General features: G+C 38.4%; 1 protein-coding gene across 1 annotated transcript in view; it reads left to right on the top strand.

The window, feature by feature from the left end:
* Positions 1-15,058, top strand: part of casd1 (CAS1 domain containing 1) — a 47,463-nt gene that overhangs the window by 23,282 nt on the left and 9,123 nt on the right. Inside the window, 10 exon segments of the mRNA XM_007909255.2 lie at positions 1,639-1,683; positions 2,371-2,433; positions 4,744-4,794; positions 4,891-5,014; positions 5,152-5,366; positions 8,109-8,531; positions 10,252-10,341; positions 10,564-10,683; positions 11,974-12,130; positions 13,960-14,039. Of these exon segments, the coding sequence (XP_007907446.2) occupies positions 1,639-1,683; positions 2,371-2,433; positions 4,744-4,794; positions 4,891-5,014; positions 5,152-5,366; positions 8,109-8,531; positions 10,252-10,341; positions 10,564-10,683; positions 11,974-12,130; positions 13,960-14,039 (1,368 nt within the window).

Below are 15,058 nucleotides of genomic sequence, written 5' to 3'. Positions count from 1 at the left end.
GTTGAAGAATTCATGAGTCGTATGCCTCTGAGGAAAGCTTAGCTGCTGATAAACATCAACCAAATCCTGAGTTGAACATATAATCTTGTTATCACAATCTTTTCTGTATTAATCACATTTGTAAGTCCTCTTCAACTGTTTTCTTGTGTCTCAAACCAATGCTATCATTTCATTAGCGTTTTACTGCACTTTCAACTAGAAGTGGATTAAAAATATTTCTTAAAATACTCTTATTAATAATAAAGGCAAAAGATAAGCCTCCAGAAGCTAGGTACAGGTTCATTAGAAATTTGTGTATAACCTAATACATTACAATGAATTTTGCAGTATGTTGTTGAGGTTTGTGACAAGCAGCACCAAACCCAGGTAAGATTAATCTTTAGGATTGTTTAGGAATTCTTTCCCCATGACAGCAAGAGAAATCCCCTTCTCACTTAGTTAATGAATAGTTAATGAAATCTTTAACAGCCTCCTGAACAAGCAGGTGGGGTCTTGGTTTAAAGTCTGATCTGAAAAATAGCAGTAATCCCTTAGGACTGTACTGGAGTGTCATCCAAAACAATGAGATCAAATCCTGACATGGGCTCTTCTCAGAATCCACCAAGAGAAGGTTGTAATAATATCCCAGGGGCTGTTATCATCATTAATGTAACTTTACAGATAAATTAGGGTTGAGATGGGGTCCTCCGAGAGGTATTTCGGAAGTGGAGAAACCCAGTCTTGTTCAAGCACCTGATTCGAAAGCGTGCTGCGGGATTATCAAAATGCCAAGGTTGTGCACTGGCTCAGTGCTGGAGTGAACAAAAGGGAATGTTGATAAAATCTCAAAAGAAAGAAGGTGCTGGCGAGAGCTGAGTGGGTCACTTGGTCTTGTTTCTGTTCATTTGAGACTTTTATCTATTGCTTGCAGACCATGCTTTCTCCGTTTCCTGCTGTTAATGCCACACCTAAAGTTATTGTATTGTGGTTGCTCTTTAAATATTAGTGGCTTGTTTTTTGCTTTATTAGAAGAAACTCCCTCTTTAGTTATGTTGAATATATAAGTGCTCTGCTGTAAAATGTGCAAAAAGCACTGAGCTACCAAAAGCCAAATTATTTCACATATGTTCAAACTGCATTATTAAATATCTGCTGCTAACCGCACCAATTAAGGAATATTGCCTTTTTAAATGGCCATTAGTTTACAAAACATTTGGCCAAAATACTGCCGTAAGCCAAACCACCTTCTCTCCTATCGCATACCACTTTTGTATCCTTACTCCCCTTGGTCCATACATTCTCTTTTTTTACATTATCCTACTGTTTCTCTTCTGTTTCAAATTGCTAAATTTAAATTTCTTGTTAATATAAATGAGGAGTGATCTATTCTGTGTCATTGGGTCTCTGCTATTTATGAAGGATCATAATAGCATGTGTCAGAAAAAAAAATCGGTATCTTGGGAATCATTTCTGAGCAAATTTGTAGTACATTAAACAAACTTTAGAAGGTTGTCGGGATAGTTCATAATAGGTATGGGAATGATCAAATGTATTTCTGAATGTTTCTTTGACTCCTTTCCTTCGTTTCTCTCCTCCTCTTACCCTCTCTCCAACACTTTGTTGAATAATGTCCTGTATATTGGCTTTTGTTTTTAACAGCATGAAAACATTTCCTTTGAAGATCGAAGTGCTTCATTAAAAGTTGTAAGTGCCCGTGTTCCTTCACATTTTACCCTAATAAGTTCTGGAACATCTTGTTTTTGTTTTAATGTGATCAGTAGTATTTATTTTAATAATGCAACCATAGAAGAGATTCAAAAGGAGAAATATTTAAGGGAATTACTTTTTAAAAGCTTACTCAGAAAGGAAAATCTCAGCCATGTCCTTGGGTCTCTATGCAGTTGCATTGTGCAGACATTAAGATTCTAGCACTGCATTTTATTTGAAAATGTATAGTTTCCCCTTAATGTAATACATTCTTTGAAAGATATCAGTGGTGTGGGTGACTTGTGTGATTTAGCTGTTAAATTTATCTTCGTGGCTAAATGCACCACTTTGTGTGCTAATGAGTCTCACAGGCCAAGTTCAAGAATGTCCTGGGTGTTGGTTATCCATACTCTGGTAGAGAGGTAGTAGGCCAGAGAATGCAGTGACGTTAGTTCACCCTAAATAGCCAAACTGTTTGTAAGACAATTGGTAAAAATTATCTTATGTTTTTCGGCTTCGATAGCACACCCACTGCAGACCTGTTGATTGACTGGAAGTCATATGCTCACAGGTGACCTCTGAACCATGTGGTGATGCACAGGTGACCACAGTAGGCAAGATTTAGTTGGCATCCAAAACTTTTCAAGCTAGATTATTAGCATTAATTACACTTTATTTTAACAGGATTTTCTGTGGTATCCCGAAGTAAACAACTCTATGAAGGACTGTTTTAAGGCCTGGACCGAGGTTTGTTTAAAAACATCCAACTGTAAATATTGCCAGCACCGAGTTTTTGTAGAATGAACAAGTGTTGATATAATTTCAGAATGAGCACACTGAGAATTGCTGAAAGAAATTAGTTTCGTAAATTTATTGTTACTGAAGAGGTTTCATATTTAATGCAAAACTACAGGTTTGTACAGTACCATAAATCTGGAATAATGTTTTCCAGCAAAATGTTCACTCCTGAAGTACTCTAGCTAACTACATTAGCTTCCCTATAGATTGGTCCTTTGGCAATATTTTAAATAACATATTGTGGAGACTGCTTATTTCAAGCTTTCAGTTAATATTTGTAAAATTCCTTTATTTCACAGTATTTTCATAAGTTTACAGTTTTTTTCAAGACTAAGCATCATTTCTTACATTTTAATCAATTTCATTTACCTAACATTAGTCAAAATCAGTTGAAGAAAGTAGACTTAAAGGAGACTTTCTTCAACCTGAAGTGTTTCTTGAATATTTTTTAAGAGGATTTCAACTTAATGCAGTCTGCCTCTTCCATCCCCCTCTTCACAGCAGGTGACCTGCTATTTTAGATATCCTGATTTCATCAAGAGAACTGCTTCTTGCGTCTGAAGCTTTGTTCTGGTTGTGATCACATCAAATCTGTTAAATGGTGAAATTTCCGATGTTATTTATCAACTGTCAATCAGGAGTCAGTCTGGCTCAGTTGATAGCGCTCTTGCTATGTGCAAATTGATTGTCGCCTTTGCGTACAAAATACTCAGTCAATACACTTCTCAGTATATCCATTGAAACTCTTTGAGACTTCCTCCCAGTGTGAAATGTGCTATATCAAATGCAAGTATTATTATTATAACCTATTATAAGCTCTGAACACCCCACATCTTTGGCACAATGGTCTGATGTATGGGAGTTTTTAAAATTTGTTCAATCACCTTTTTATTCAAGGAAGAAGAACGCAGGAGAAAATACTTTTATATCAATTGTAACATAATACTTTCCATAATACTAGCTGAATTGAATAGTGATCCTGTTTTCTTAAAGCTATGGTTCTCCATAATCAGCTCTGTGAATCATTTTGGAACAACGGTAACTTGCTTTTGTATGATGCCCTTCATCCACGTAGCATCTCCTCCCAACATGACAGGCACAATATAAGTGTAAAATTGTTGTAATTAGAGACCTTCAAGCCCAATCATTGTGCTACAGCTAGAGGGATCCCACCTTGTTAAAACCCCACCTTGGCCTTGTGTAACCATCTCAAGCCTATCCCCTCGACTTTTCTGACTCATTTTCCATTCCCCTTGTTCCACTGTCACTCGCCGTGCCTTTGTTTTATGCTGTTGTCTTTTTGAACTCTCTTCAAAAAACACTTTCCCTTACTACTTCTCTCCGTCTTCAAAAACACTATCCACCACGCTTTGTTCATCATCTTTAAGTTCTTTATTTCACTACTTGGTGTCCACCACCACATTTCTCAAGCAATTTGAGAAGTTAGTTTAGATGAAATGCACTTGCCTACAATACACCTTCCTGTATATCCTCTTAAGCACTTTGAGATTTTTGAAGACGTGATGATGATAATAATAATAATAATCATTGCATTTGATATAGCGCTTTGCACGTTGTCTTCTTTGTGATGAGGTAGTATATCAAATACAAGAATTGGTATTTATTATACAATTGCAAATTGTTAGTTTTCAAAGAGACAAACTCTTTAGTAACCTTTTTTTAAAAAAAGCTTAGAATGTTTGAGTAGCCCTTTTTCTACACGGTGACCAAATAGTCATGATATCTTCCCTATTACCAAAAAACACATAATTTCTTTAAGACATCAATTAATTAAAAACTCCGCTGCATGGATACCCACCCGGACAAAAACTCTGTATCCCCATCACATCAAATGGATCGATTTCAAGATCCTCTCACTCATTTTCGAATCCCTTCATGTCCTCGCACCTGCCTACCTATTCAATCCGCTTACCCCCCTTTCCACCACCCGCTGCTCGGTTGGCTTCAGCCACCTCGTTGTCCCTCGTCTCCTCCACTCCACCATTGGTGGCTGTGCCTTCAGCCATTACGGTCCAAAACTCCTGAACTCTCTCCCTCAGTCTCTCCACCTTGCCCCACCTTCCCACTTTCAATTCCTTTTTGATGGTGGTTACGGTCACCACCCTCCCCCCTCTCTTGGCTCGTTGTCAGACTGTCAAGTAGTCTGGGACGCTCCCCGCGTGAAGGGCGCTGCATAAATGCAAGTTGTTGTTGTTTAAGAAATTAATTTGACTTGAAATGTGTTTGTTTTTTGTTCAGGTGCAAGATATCCAACCCAAACCCCATATTATTGTGATAGGCGCTGCTACGGTAAATTAATATACTTTTATGTTTTCATTTCTCTTTAATTTGAATTGTAGAATGCTTTAACTTAAGTTCAAAAAATAAATGCTTTTTTCTTTACAGTGGTCAATTAAGATACATAATGGAAGTAAGGAAGCCCTCAACCAATATAAAATCAATCTTACATCAATTTTGCCTGTGTTGGAGAAGTTATCAGAAACTCGTGAAGTTTATTGGGTTCTGCAAGGTAAAATCATCCACATCAATTATTTATCCTAGTGTGAGGTTTTATGAATGATACATTTTCTAAAGAAATCTTCATTTGTAATAAAGATGCTTTGTAACTGTAAGGATAATTGAGTTCATTTTTTTGTTTCTTGCCAGATCCAGTCTATGAAAACGTGCTGAGTGAGAACAGGAAGATGATCACAAATCAGAGGATTGCATTATACAATAAGGCAGCTCTGAGCATTTTGAACAGCAGTACCAGAAGTGCTGCAGCCAAGGTCAAAATCTTGAGGGCTTCCAAACTGATTGCAGATGAAACTATTGTAGCATCTTTAGATGGCTTGCATTTACCTGAAACTACCAGAGATATTGTAAGTTATCTTGTGACCACAGCTGTAATGTTTAGAAGTTTTACTTTTGAAATTTTGTAGTGACATTTTGAGAATATTTAAGCTCTGAACAAAGGCTGTTGAAATGTTAACAAATGTTTAAGTATTATTCATCACTGGTTGTATATTTTTGCATTTATAATCTAATTGTGAGCTGCATAAAAACAGCTGATGTGTTTTGGTACTATGGTACTTCATGCCTTGGTTATGAAGATCATAGCTAACATTGCAATATGCTTATTCAACTTGCAGTAATACTGTACACTAGTTGCCCATATTCTACAGAGTGGTTGTTCCTCTGTGGAGCTAATGTTCTTAATGTTTACACTACTGGAAGTACAGCTCCTTCTTTCCCAGCAGTGACATGAAGCCAGAAGCCTAATTTATATTTCCTGTTCTACATTGGAATGAATCAGATTGTTAAAAACAGAAACCCTGATTTGGGAATTCTGTGCTTGGATAGTTTAGCAATACGTTTTTAATGTTGTTGAAGAATTTGTCACATGGTCAATTCTCTGATAACATCAAAAATAATCCGTTCAGTGTTCCTGGGAGATTCAGTGGACTTTGTGTGAATTTTTTTCAATAGAGGAGCAGATTCGTGGAGATTTTCACTCACCACATCTATACTGCAATGAGATAAATCAAAGTGCTGGTGTCAGGAACAAGCCTCTACTAGTAAACCCTGATTATTGCTTGGCTCAAACCTAATTTATGCTCTACATTTTCTGCTGAATTGCTGCCAAATGCTCAGCATGGACCAAATAAAAGCCAGGTGAGGTTAAATTCTAGAGTAAATAGATGCAAGGAATTGCATAAAGGACAGTTGGTTCTTATTTAGCTTAGATATAAACACATAAACTGATTTTATAACTACATATATGTAGGTAGCAGTTTGCATTTCTTTGTAAGACTGAGGAGGTTGAAAGATTCTACGTGCTTCAGCAATATTTGGTTTCCTTAACAATTAGAAGTACTAGAATACTATAGGGCATGGACTTGTGACCCTATTTTTATCCAACCACCTATCTTCATTGCAGTGTCTCCATTGCTATTCTGTGTCCCAGAAGTAACATTGAACCACAAGTCCTGTAACTGTTACAGTGATTGAAGGCTGCTTGTATACAATGTGCATTGGGGAGGCAGGATGTTATACACAATGCAAAGTTCACCTTGAATAGAAACTCCATCAGTCAGTTTTAGTACATGTTGTTTGAGGACAAGGCAAGGAAATCAATGAGAGAGAACCAAGGACTGTATAAATCAGACTGAGAGAAAACAAAGGCAGTGGTTAACCATTTTTTTTTAAATCCCATGCTCGGAGAAAATTTGTTGTAATGCAAATTTACAAGAATACAATTTAATAAAACCTCTGCTCTACAGAAGTGTAAGCAGCATTAGTTCTGCGTAATGTAAATAATCAGATGGAAAAGAAGGCGGTTGGCAAGAGTGCACAATATTCTGTTGGTCAGAGGTGCACGGCACAAAAAAGGGCTCGTGTATTGTTCTGGAAGGTTTTCTTCCCCACATTACTTATCCTTCAGCCTCTAAACATGATTGCCCAAATATTGCTAAATTATGGGCTGTTTAGCCCATAGCAAGAAGTTCATGTGTATAGTCTGCCAAGTTTCCTATCCAGGTGCCACAAGTAAAAGTAATGTCTGAGCCTATAATAGTGCAAGCCTTTGAAGTTTCCCGAGTGCTCCTCAGCTGTAAGTCTTCAAATCTTAGTTTTGCCTCGGGTTTTATATAAATATGAATTTGCTAATCCCCTCAAAATGATCCAACACACTTTGTGTTCATGTCTGTGGTTATTACCCTGACACCAGCACCTCCCCATTTTTCAATCCCGACTGAGGAATGATACACCCTGATGTAGAGGTGGGAGGGAGTGAAAGTTGTGACAAGCTCAGCTGATATTTTACTGTGGGAAGTATGTGGCAGAGTAATGGTAGGACATGATACACACAGGACAACAATACAAAGTTACACAACACCCTTAAAAACAAGTAAATTGATTGTTTTTAATAAATTTCTATATTCCTTTATAATCAGTTTATATTTAAAAGACTAATGATGAATGATACAGTAACATAGGAAGCCAGCCAGCTTTCTGCATGTGTGTGCAGTGAAAGCATGATCAGCGATCACCTTCTTTATAAGGCAGATTTGATGGACACCACCACTGCATTATAATGGAGTTCTACTATATGTACCATCGGGGATTAATAGCATTGTCATGTTTGCAGCATAATCATGTAGTGCAGTGGTTAGCGTGCTCGCCTCACAAGCGAGCGGACCCAAGTTCGACTCCCGGGGCGAAACCTTAGACAAGTTTCCTTACTCCGTTTACCTAGTAGTAGGTAGGAACCCGGTTGTTAGTCAATTGGGGGATCACTTTCCAGGAATAATAATCCCTTTTAAAAAACAGTCGCTCAATCCACGACTGTTTGTGCAACATTGTTGTGTGCAATTGGCTGCCTTGTTTCCGTTTCGCCCACAAAATACACAGTCACTCCACTTTACAATATATTCTGTGAAGCTCTTTGAGACATCCCAACAGCATGATAAGGTGCTATATAAAATGCAAGGATTATTAATATAATGGAATAAAATGGAGACGCATTGGCTGATGAGGAAACCTATTATGGATTTCTTATTTAATATTCTAAATCCTAAAATGTTGGTAGATGAAACAATAAATTGTAACATTTTCTTTTGCAGAGTGCTATGATTCTCATGAACTCGTATTGCAATAGGATTGTGAAACCCATTGACGGTTCCTGCTGCCTTCCCCAGCCTCCTCTTTCTTTGATTCAGCAATTGACTGGCTGTTTTTTTGGTATTTGTATTATTGGCTGCATGGGGGTGATGCTCTTTTACCACAATGAACGGAAGAGTAAACCTATCACTGATGTTGAGAGTGGGGAAGAGAAAAAACCTGCCAAAGCTTCACCTTCACACTCCAATCCAGAAAAATTACTCTGGGCCCTCTCTAAATTAGGCCTAATCATGGCCTATTTCTATCTTTGTGACCGAGCTAATTTGTTCATGAAAGAGCAGAAATATTACACACATGCAACGTTCTTTGTGCCGCTGGTGCATATTTTTGTGCTGGGAATATTCTACAATGAAAACACAAAAGAGGTATTAAAAGTTTCCCTATTTCTAATGTGTTTATCTTCTGTAAACAGTTTTACTATTTGAGTACTTTACTTACATTCTACACCAATATTGAAATTGCAGCAAAGTTAGAATGCTTTATAACTGAAGGAGTCCTGTAGCTTAGTGGTTAGAGCACTCGGCTCGCAAGCAAGAGGTCCTGGGTTCGATTCCCGACAGGGCGATTTGTTGGGCAAGTTCTTTACTCCACACATCTTTGTTTACCTTGAAGTAAATAGGAACCCAGTTGTTAGTGATTGTCGGATCGCTCTTCCAAGGGTAATAATCCCTTCAAAAAATAATTCAATAATAATAATTTGGTCGCTCAATCCATGACTGTTTGTGGGACACTGCTGTACGCAAGTGGCTGCCGTGTTTTGCCCACAAAATATACAGTCAATTAATTCACTTTACAGTATGTTCTGTAAAGCGCTTTGAGACGTCTAGAAGATGTGATAAGGTGCTGTATCAAATGCAAGGATTATTATTATACTATTGCACATTAATGTTAGTATTCATTCATACCAGTTGCTAATTTTAATTTATAACCTGGAATTGAAAGGAAATCCCTTTCATAGACATTATGAAAGCAATTTACACATTACATAATATGGCTGTTATACAAGTATGTATAGCAAAGGATTTTAGTTTAATTTAGGTTTGGAATTATATCATCTGTTTTCTGCAGAAAATGATTTCTTGTGTATATAATTTTAATTACCGTTGTTGGAGTACCGGGTGTCCATTGAGGACATTCCATGTTGATTCACTAGATTAATATCTGAGGTGAACCTTGTTGAGTAAACTTTGGTTATATTCCTTATAGTCCAGGTGGTTGGCGATGTTTGTTTAACTTTGGTAGAGAGAATCTAAAACAAGAGGATATTATCTTAAGATCAGAGCTAATAAAATTAAAAGCAAAATCAGAAAACATTTCACAGAGAATGTCATAAAAATATGGAAACCACTGCCCCGAGAACACTGGGAGGCAGAATCAATTGAATGGTTTAAAAGGGAAACAGCTACTCAGAAAGTAAAGCAATTAAATGATACTAAGAACATGGAGAAAAGGCAGAAAAATGAGATTAAGAGATCTGCCAAGAACCAATAAACTGACTGAACAAGCTCAAAAGGCTTGATGGCCTCTTTAACCTGTGTCAGAAAAATTAATGGTTACTATGTTCCCATATCCTCAATGCTTTTCACCTTTTCAATTTACCTGACTACACCTGAGCGATGGGAACAAAGTAAACTTTATCCACCTAGTAATTCTTTGGTTAGATTTACCCTCCCACTTCGCTCAGCAGACTCTGGCCTCCTGCACATCCCTTGTCCCCTCCGCTCCACCATGTTTTCAGGCCACTATGCCCCTAGACTCTGGAACTCTCTACCTTAATCTCCTTGCCCACCTTCAAATCACACCTGAAGACCTCCTTCTTTGACTGTGCTTACGGTCACCTCTACCCTCCCCCTGTCTTGAAGTCGAGCTCCACCACGTTACGCACTTCAAGAAGCTACAGCAGCTACCCTACATGAAGGCCGTTATATAAACACAAGTTGTTATAGGATCTGTGGATTTTCTTTAGAATTTTATAGGCCAATTGATCCCTGTTCTCAATTATACAATGTGGCATGGAGAACAATTGAGAATTGTTTAAATTATCAGATATTTAAGTATGGTTTTGAACAACTTGTTCTTCTCCAGACAACAATGCTGAACAGAGAGCAAACTGATGAATGGAAGGGATGGATGCAACTAATAATACTGATATATCATATATCTGGAGCAAGTACAGTAAGTATCAGCCTTTATCTGTTCTACCCACACCTATTAAGCATTTATATTTAATTAATAGCAGTTTTTGTCACAAATTTATATGGCCCTTATCGATACTCCTGTTAAATGTCTGAGTGTATTTGCAAGTTTTACCCTATTGTACATTTCTTCTTTTGGATTAACCTGTCACTCATGTGGACATGGGAATGATAGCAGACTTTGTTGTTCTCTTTTTTTTAGTTTGTACCCATTTACATGAATGTGCGTGTTCTTGTGGCAGCATATCTGTTCCAGACGGGTTACGGGCACTTTTCTTACTTTTGGAAAAGTGGGGAATATGGAATTTCTCGAATTTGTCAGGTAAGCAACATAAAACGTGCCAACAGTCAGGTATTACTTGGTTTTGATCCCTGAATATGTTGCTAATAGGTCGAAAACTTTGTATTAAGTTAAGCTAGTTTAGATCTGTAAAACAATAAAGAAAAAAATCTAAATTTGCTTGTCTCAGCCATGGCTACATGTGAAATCTAAATTGACCAAAGGGGGAGGGAGAATAAAAAACACTTGGGGTGACTGATTCCCATTGCGGTCTTGTGGTCTGCCAATACTCACTGCCAAGGCTCACATGTGAATAATGAGCACTCAGGCTGGGTGGTGGAGTGCAACCATTGCCATTGGAAACGCATTCCAGCATGAAGAGGCTGGGAACCAGGATGTGCCAATGAGAAAAAATAATTGAACACACTAATTTTTTTTTAAAAATAGTATTTTTTTCAAACTGCAGTACTTTTTGTCCTTGTTGATATCATCAGAATACTCAATCTCTATGCTTTTGTGATTTAATTTGATTGTAAGACTTCCAAAAATGTTCTTTCAGAGGTTTAACCTGCAGTTCAGACTAAATTGCATTGAGGACTGCAAGGGTGTTGATAAATTGAAGCAACTGCAGCAGCAACAACAACAACTTGCATTTATGTAAGGGTAGCGTCTGAGAGCACTCGACAGTGGCAGAGCACAATGCCAAGCCAGGGAGAGGTGACCGTAGGCATTGTCGAACAGGAAGGTCTTCAGGCGCGTCCTGAAGATGGGGAAGGAAGGGGGAAGGCAGAGGGACAGAGGAAGTGTGTTCCAGAGTTTCGGGGCATAGCTGAAAGTGTGACCACCAATGGTGGAATGGAGGGCACAAGGGACATGCAGGAGGCCGGAGCCATTCAAGCGGAAGTAGTGGGTTGGGGGGTAAGCAGGTCGGAGCAGTAGGGAGTTGCCACAGCATGAAGGGATTTCAAAACGGGTGTGAGGATCTTGAAATCTATCTGTTAGGTGATAGAGAGCCAGTGGAGCCTGGCAAGGACTGGCTAGAACTCCACTTAATGGACATGATGATCCATGCAGCTCCCTTATTGGTAAGAAGTCAGATAGCAAAAAAAGTATGTAGAGTTGTCAATTGCTTTTTGGTGGTTCAGAGAAAGTGGATAGCAAATATTCTGGGAGGCTTGATATGCTAAATTAACTTTTCCCAGTCCTTTATTTGTGTTATGAAATTGTGTGTTATTGGGGTTTCATTGACCAAATTTATGTTTAGGTTGATGACGTAAAATATTCAGAGCGCTGCAATATCTCACTTAAATGATTTGTAAATATCTTTTCCAGATATTATTTCGCCTGAATTTCCTGGTTGTGGTCCTGTGCCTAGTAATGGATCGACCCTATCAATTCTACTACTTCGTTCCATTAGTAACCTTCTGGTTCATTGTGATTTATGCAACACTAGGCATTTGGCCGCAGACTGGCAAGAAAGACACAAATGGTATTGCACTTTCTATTTTCATTAAAAGCAATCAATATTATTTACAACTTATACTACTAGAATATCAGAGCAAGCTACAGATGTGACTAACTGGCTGTGCCAACTCTTTTTAAATATGTAACTATAAAACTGCAGTGCCTTAGAAAGATAAAGATTTAAAAGTGTAAAACGTGTTGAAGTGGACAAATGTCTTATCTAAGTTTGATGGTTACGCAGGGATGTTGGCTGAGTAACTTAAATCTTCCGAATGCACCAAAGAACTTTATTGCAAAAAATTGAAGAGCATATCTGGTGTCTCTAATATCCTAACCTGTAAGAAGCTATTGTCTGTGTTATCTGTGTTAAAAAAAATTGGTCACTTCAATCCACAACTGTTTGTGGGACACTGCTATACGCCATTGGCTGCCGCGTTTCGCCCACAAATATACAGTCGATTCACTTTAGAGTATATTCTGTGAAGCGCTTTGAGACGTCTAGAAGACGTGAAAAGTCCTATATCAAATGCAAGGATTATTATTATTTGTAGGGTAATTGTATAATATACGATTGATAAGGATTCTGTATAGCTTGGTAGGAAGGTGCTCTTAAATATTTGCTTTTGTCTTTTCCAATGAGTAATAATTGGTAAACAAGATAAACCGGCACTTTCATGTTAGGCAGTCTTTGATCCATAAAATTACAAAGGGAGAGACTCTGTTATAAGCAGCCTTACTAGCTGATAGCACACCCTTAATTGCTGGAGGTGTGGTGGCTTCTGACGAGGTCATGAGAGCAGTCATAACTCACCAGCCAATTTCCTGCACTTCGTGTCCATGGATGAAAGTTGGCCAGCCCAAACCAGAAATGTCAGGGTCAACCTGACCCTGGTGGCCATTTTTCTTTCCAGGAACCTGTACCTAATATTACGCATCCAAAACACCGAGTTTTAACTGTGCAACTATATCCTATGGGCACTGGTGTCTCAGTATAAGTTGATATTGGATATTTATATTCAGAGATATTTTGTACAGATTTTCAATGTTCTATGAAAATATGTATATCCAGCATCTTAATAGAGTTTTAAGCTCCAATGTATTATTTCAAACCTACAAAATACACAGACACTATATTTTACAGCATATCCTGTCAAACACTTTGAGATGTTCTCCTGAAATGAAAGACGCAATAACAATGCCCCACAAACAGCTATGAAGTAAATGACCAATTTTTATTTGGGGGATTATTGAGCAGAACACCAAGAGATAAGCCCTCCTCTTTTCAAATAGTGCCATGAGATCTTTAACGTTCACCTGAACAGGCAAATGTGACTGGTTTAACATTTCATCTGAAGGACAGAACCTCCAATAATGCGGCACCTCCCCCAGCACTGCAGGGAAGTGTTAACCTAGACTGTGAGGTCAAAGACCCAAACTACAGTATTCTGGTAGAGATCAGAAAGGACTCAATGAAACAGTAGGAGATGCAGCAATTTGTCTCGGAGCCCTTTGAGCTTGTGAACATTAAAACTAATCAACCAGGGTTCTCACTGATTATTGGCCACTGACCACTGGAAAATAATTCACATGAGAGCTTGACTGATCTGTTTGGTTTGGATCCTTTTTAAGCGTGGTGACGTAAGCTCATGTCAGCCAAGAGTCTGACCAAAGTAAATGTATACCCCAACATGACCCATCATCTTTGGAAAAAAAGCTGTGAAGCTGGGAAAGGAAGCCATTCTTTGTTGCATACAGCAGATGTCCCTTTGGACCACAGTTCTCTACACTGCTAAAATATTTACCTTGAATTGTTTTTTTTTAACACAAATATAATGCAGTCTTATTCTGCTTCAGATACCTGTTCCTCCCACTGGACAGTGATGTTCAAGTTTCTTGGATTATTATTATGCATTTGTCTTCTTGCAGCTTCTCAGGTTGGTCCTTCATAATGTTTAGAAAGGGGAAGGATTCGGTCTGTCAGTGTGTGGGGTGGGTGGGAGCAGATGAAGGGGAAGGGAGATCCTCTCAAAAGTAAAGGTCCTCCCATCATTCTGAATGTAGATGTCTGTTGAATAGATGATAAGGAAACTTAAGGAAATAGCTGCTGACGACACACCAGCGATCAATTAGTAGGACTGGAGCAGGAATTCTTGCCACTCAGCTTCTGTTAACCCCGCGAGCCAAAGCACAAACATGGCAGGGTGGTTCTAGCTGGGCAAGCAGCAGGAAGCTATGTGGTTTTAGCTGGTTAAGCGCCGGCATTACACAAACGCACACTGTGGGGTTCCCAAGCCTTGGCTCTAGTCAACTGGCGCGTAATACTTTCAGGAATTGGATAAGCAAGGTGTGTCCCTCCAGGAAGAGTGTGCATTCCATTCCAGACAGGAATTTTCATGTGTAGGTTGGCTGTGTAAAGTGCCCTTTTGGTTTGATTTTTTTCTAATTACTTTATAAACTATCACAGATCTTTTGTCTATTCCTGATTCTATATAAATATTCCACTTGTTGGTAACTCCACAACAAGGGGGGCATAAATATAAGATAGCCACTAGTAGATCTAAACAGGTGTCTAGACAGACAGCGGTGAGAATGAGGAGCTCACTGCTAGAAGCTGTGGTTGAAGCGGAAAGTATCAACATATTTAAGAGGACACTTGATGTACGTATAAGAAGGGAATAGAGGGGAATGGAAGAGAGGATTGGGGAGGGGAAAGACTTGTGTGGAAAATAAACTTTGACACTAATTCGTTGTTTCCATGCTACGCATTCCATAATTGTACTGAGGATGTAAGACATTGAGGTGGCTTCTGGAAATTCATGGCTTATCTTATTTGTGTTTTGCAATTTAAAATGATTATTAAATTATATTCATTAAATTTGCACAATCTGTAAGACTTTACATGTTTTACATGTTTAACCACAAAATGCTGAGCCAAAATTAAATTGTTTCAAGA

The sequence above is a fragment of the Callorhinchus milii genome, unplaced genomic scaffold (assembly GCF_018977255.1).
Source record: "Callorhinchus milii isolate IMCB2004 unplaced genomic scaffold, IMCB_Cmil_1.0 Scaffold2, whole genome shotgun sequence".
NCBI lineage: Eukaryota > Metazoa > Chordata > Chondrichthyes > Chimaeriformes > Callorhinchidae > Callorhinchus > Callorhinchus milii.
This window is presented reverse-complemented; position numbering and strand designations above follow the sequence as displayed.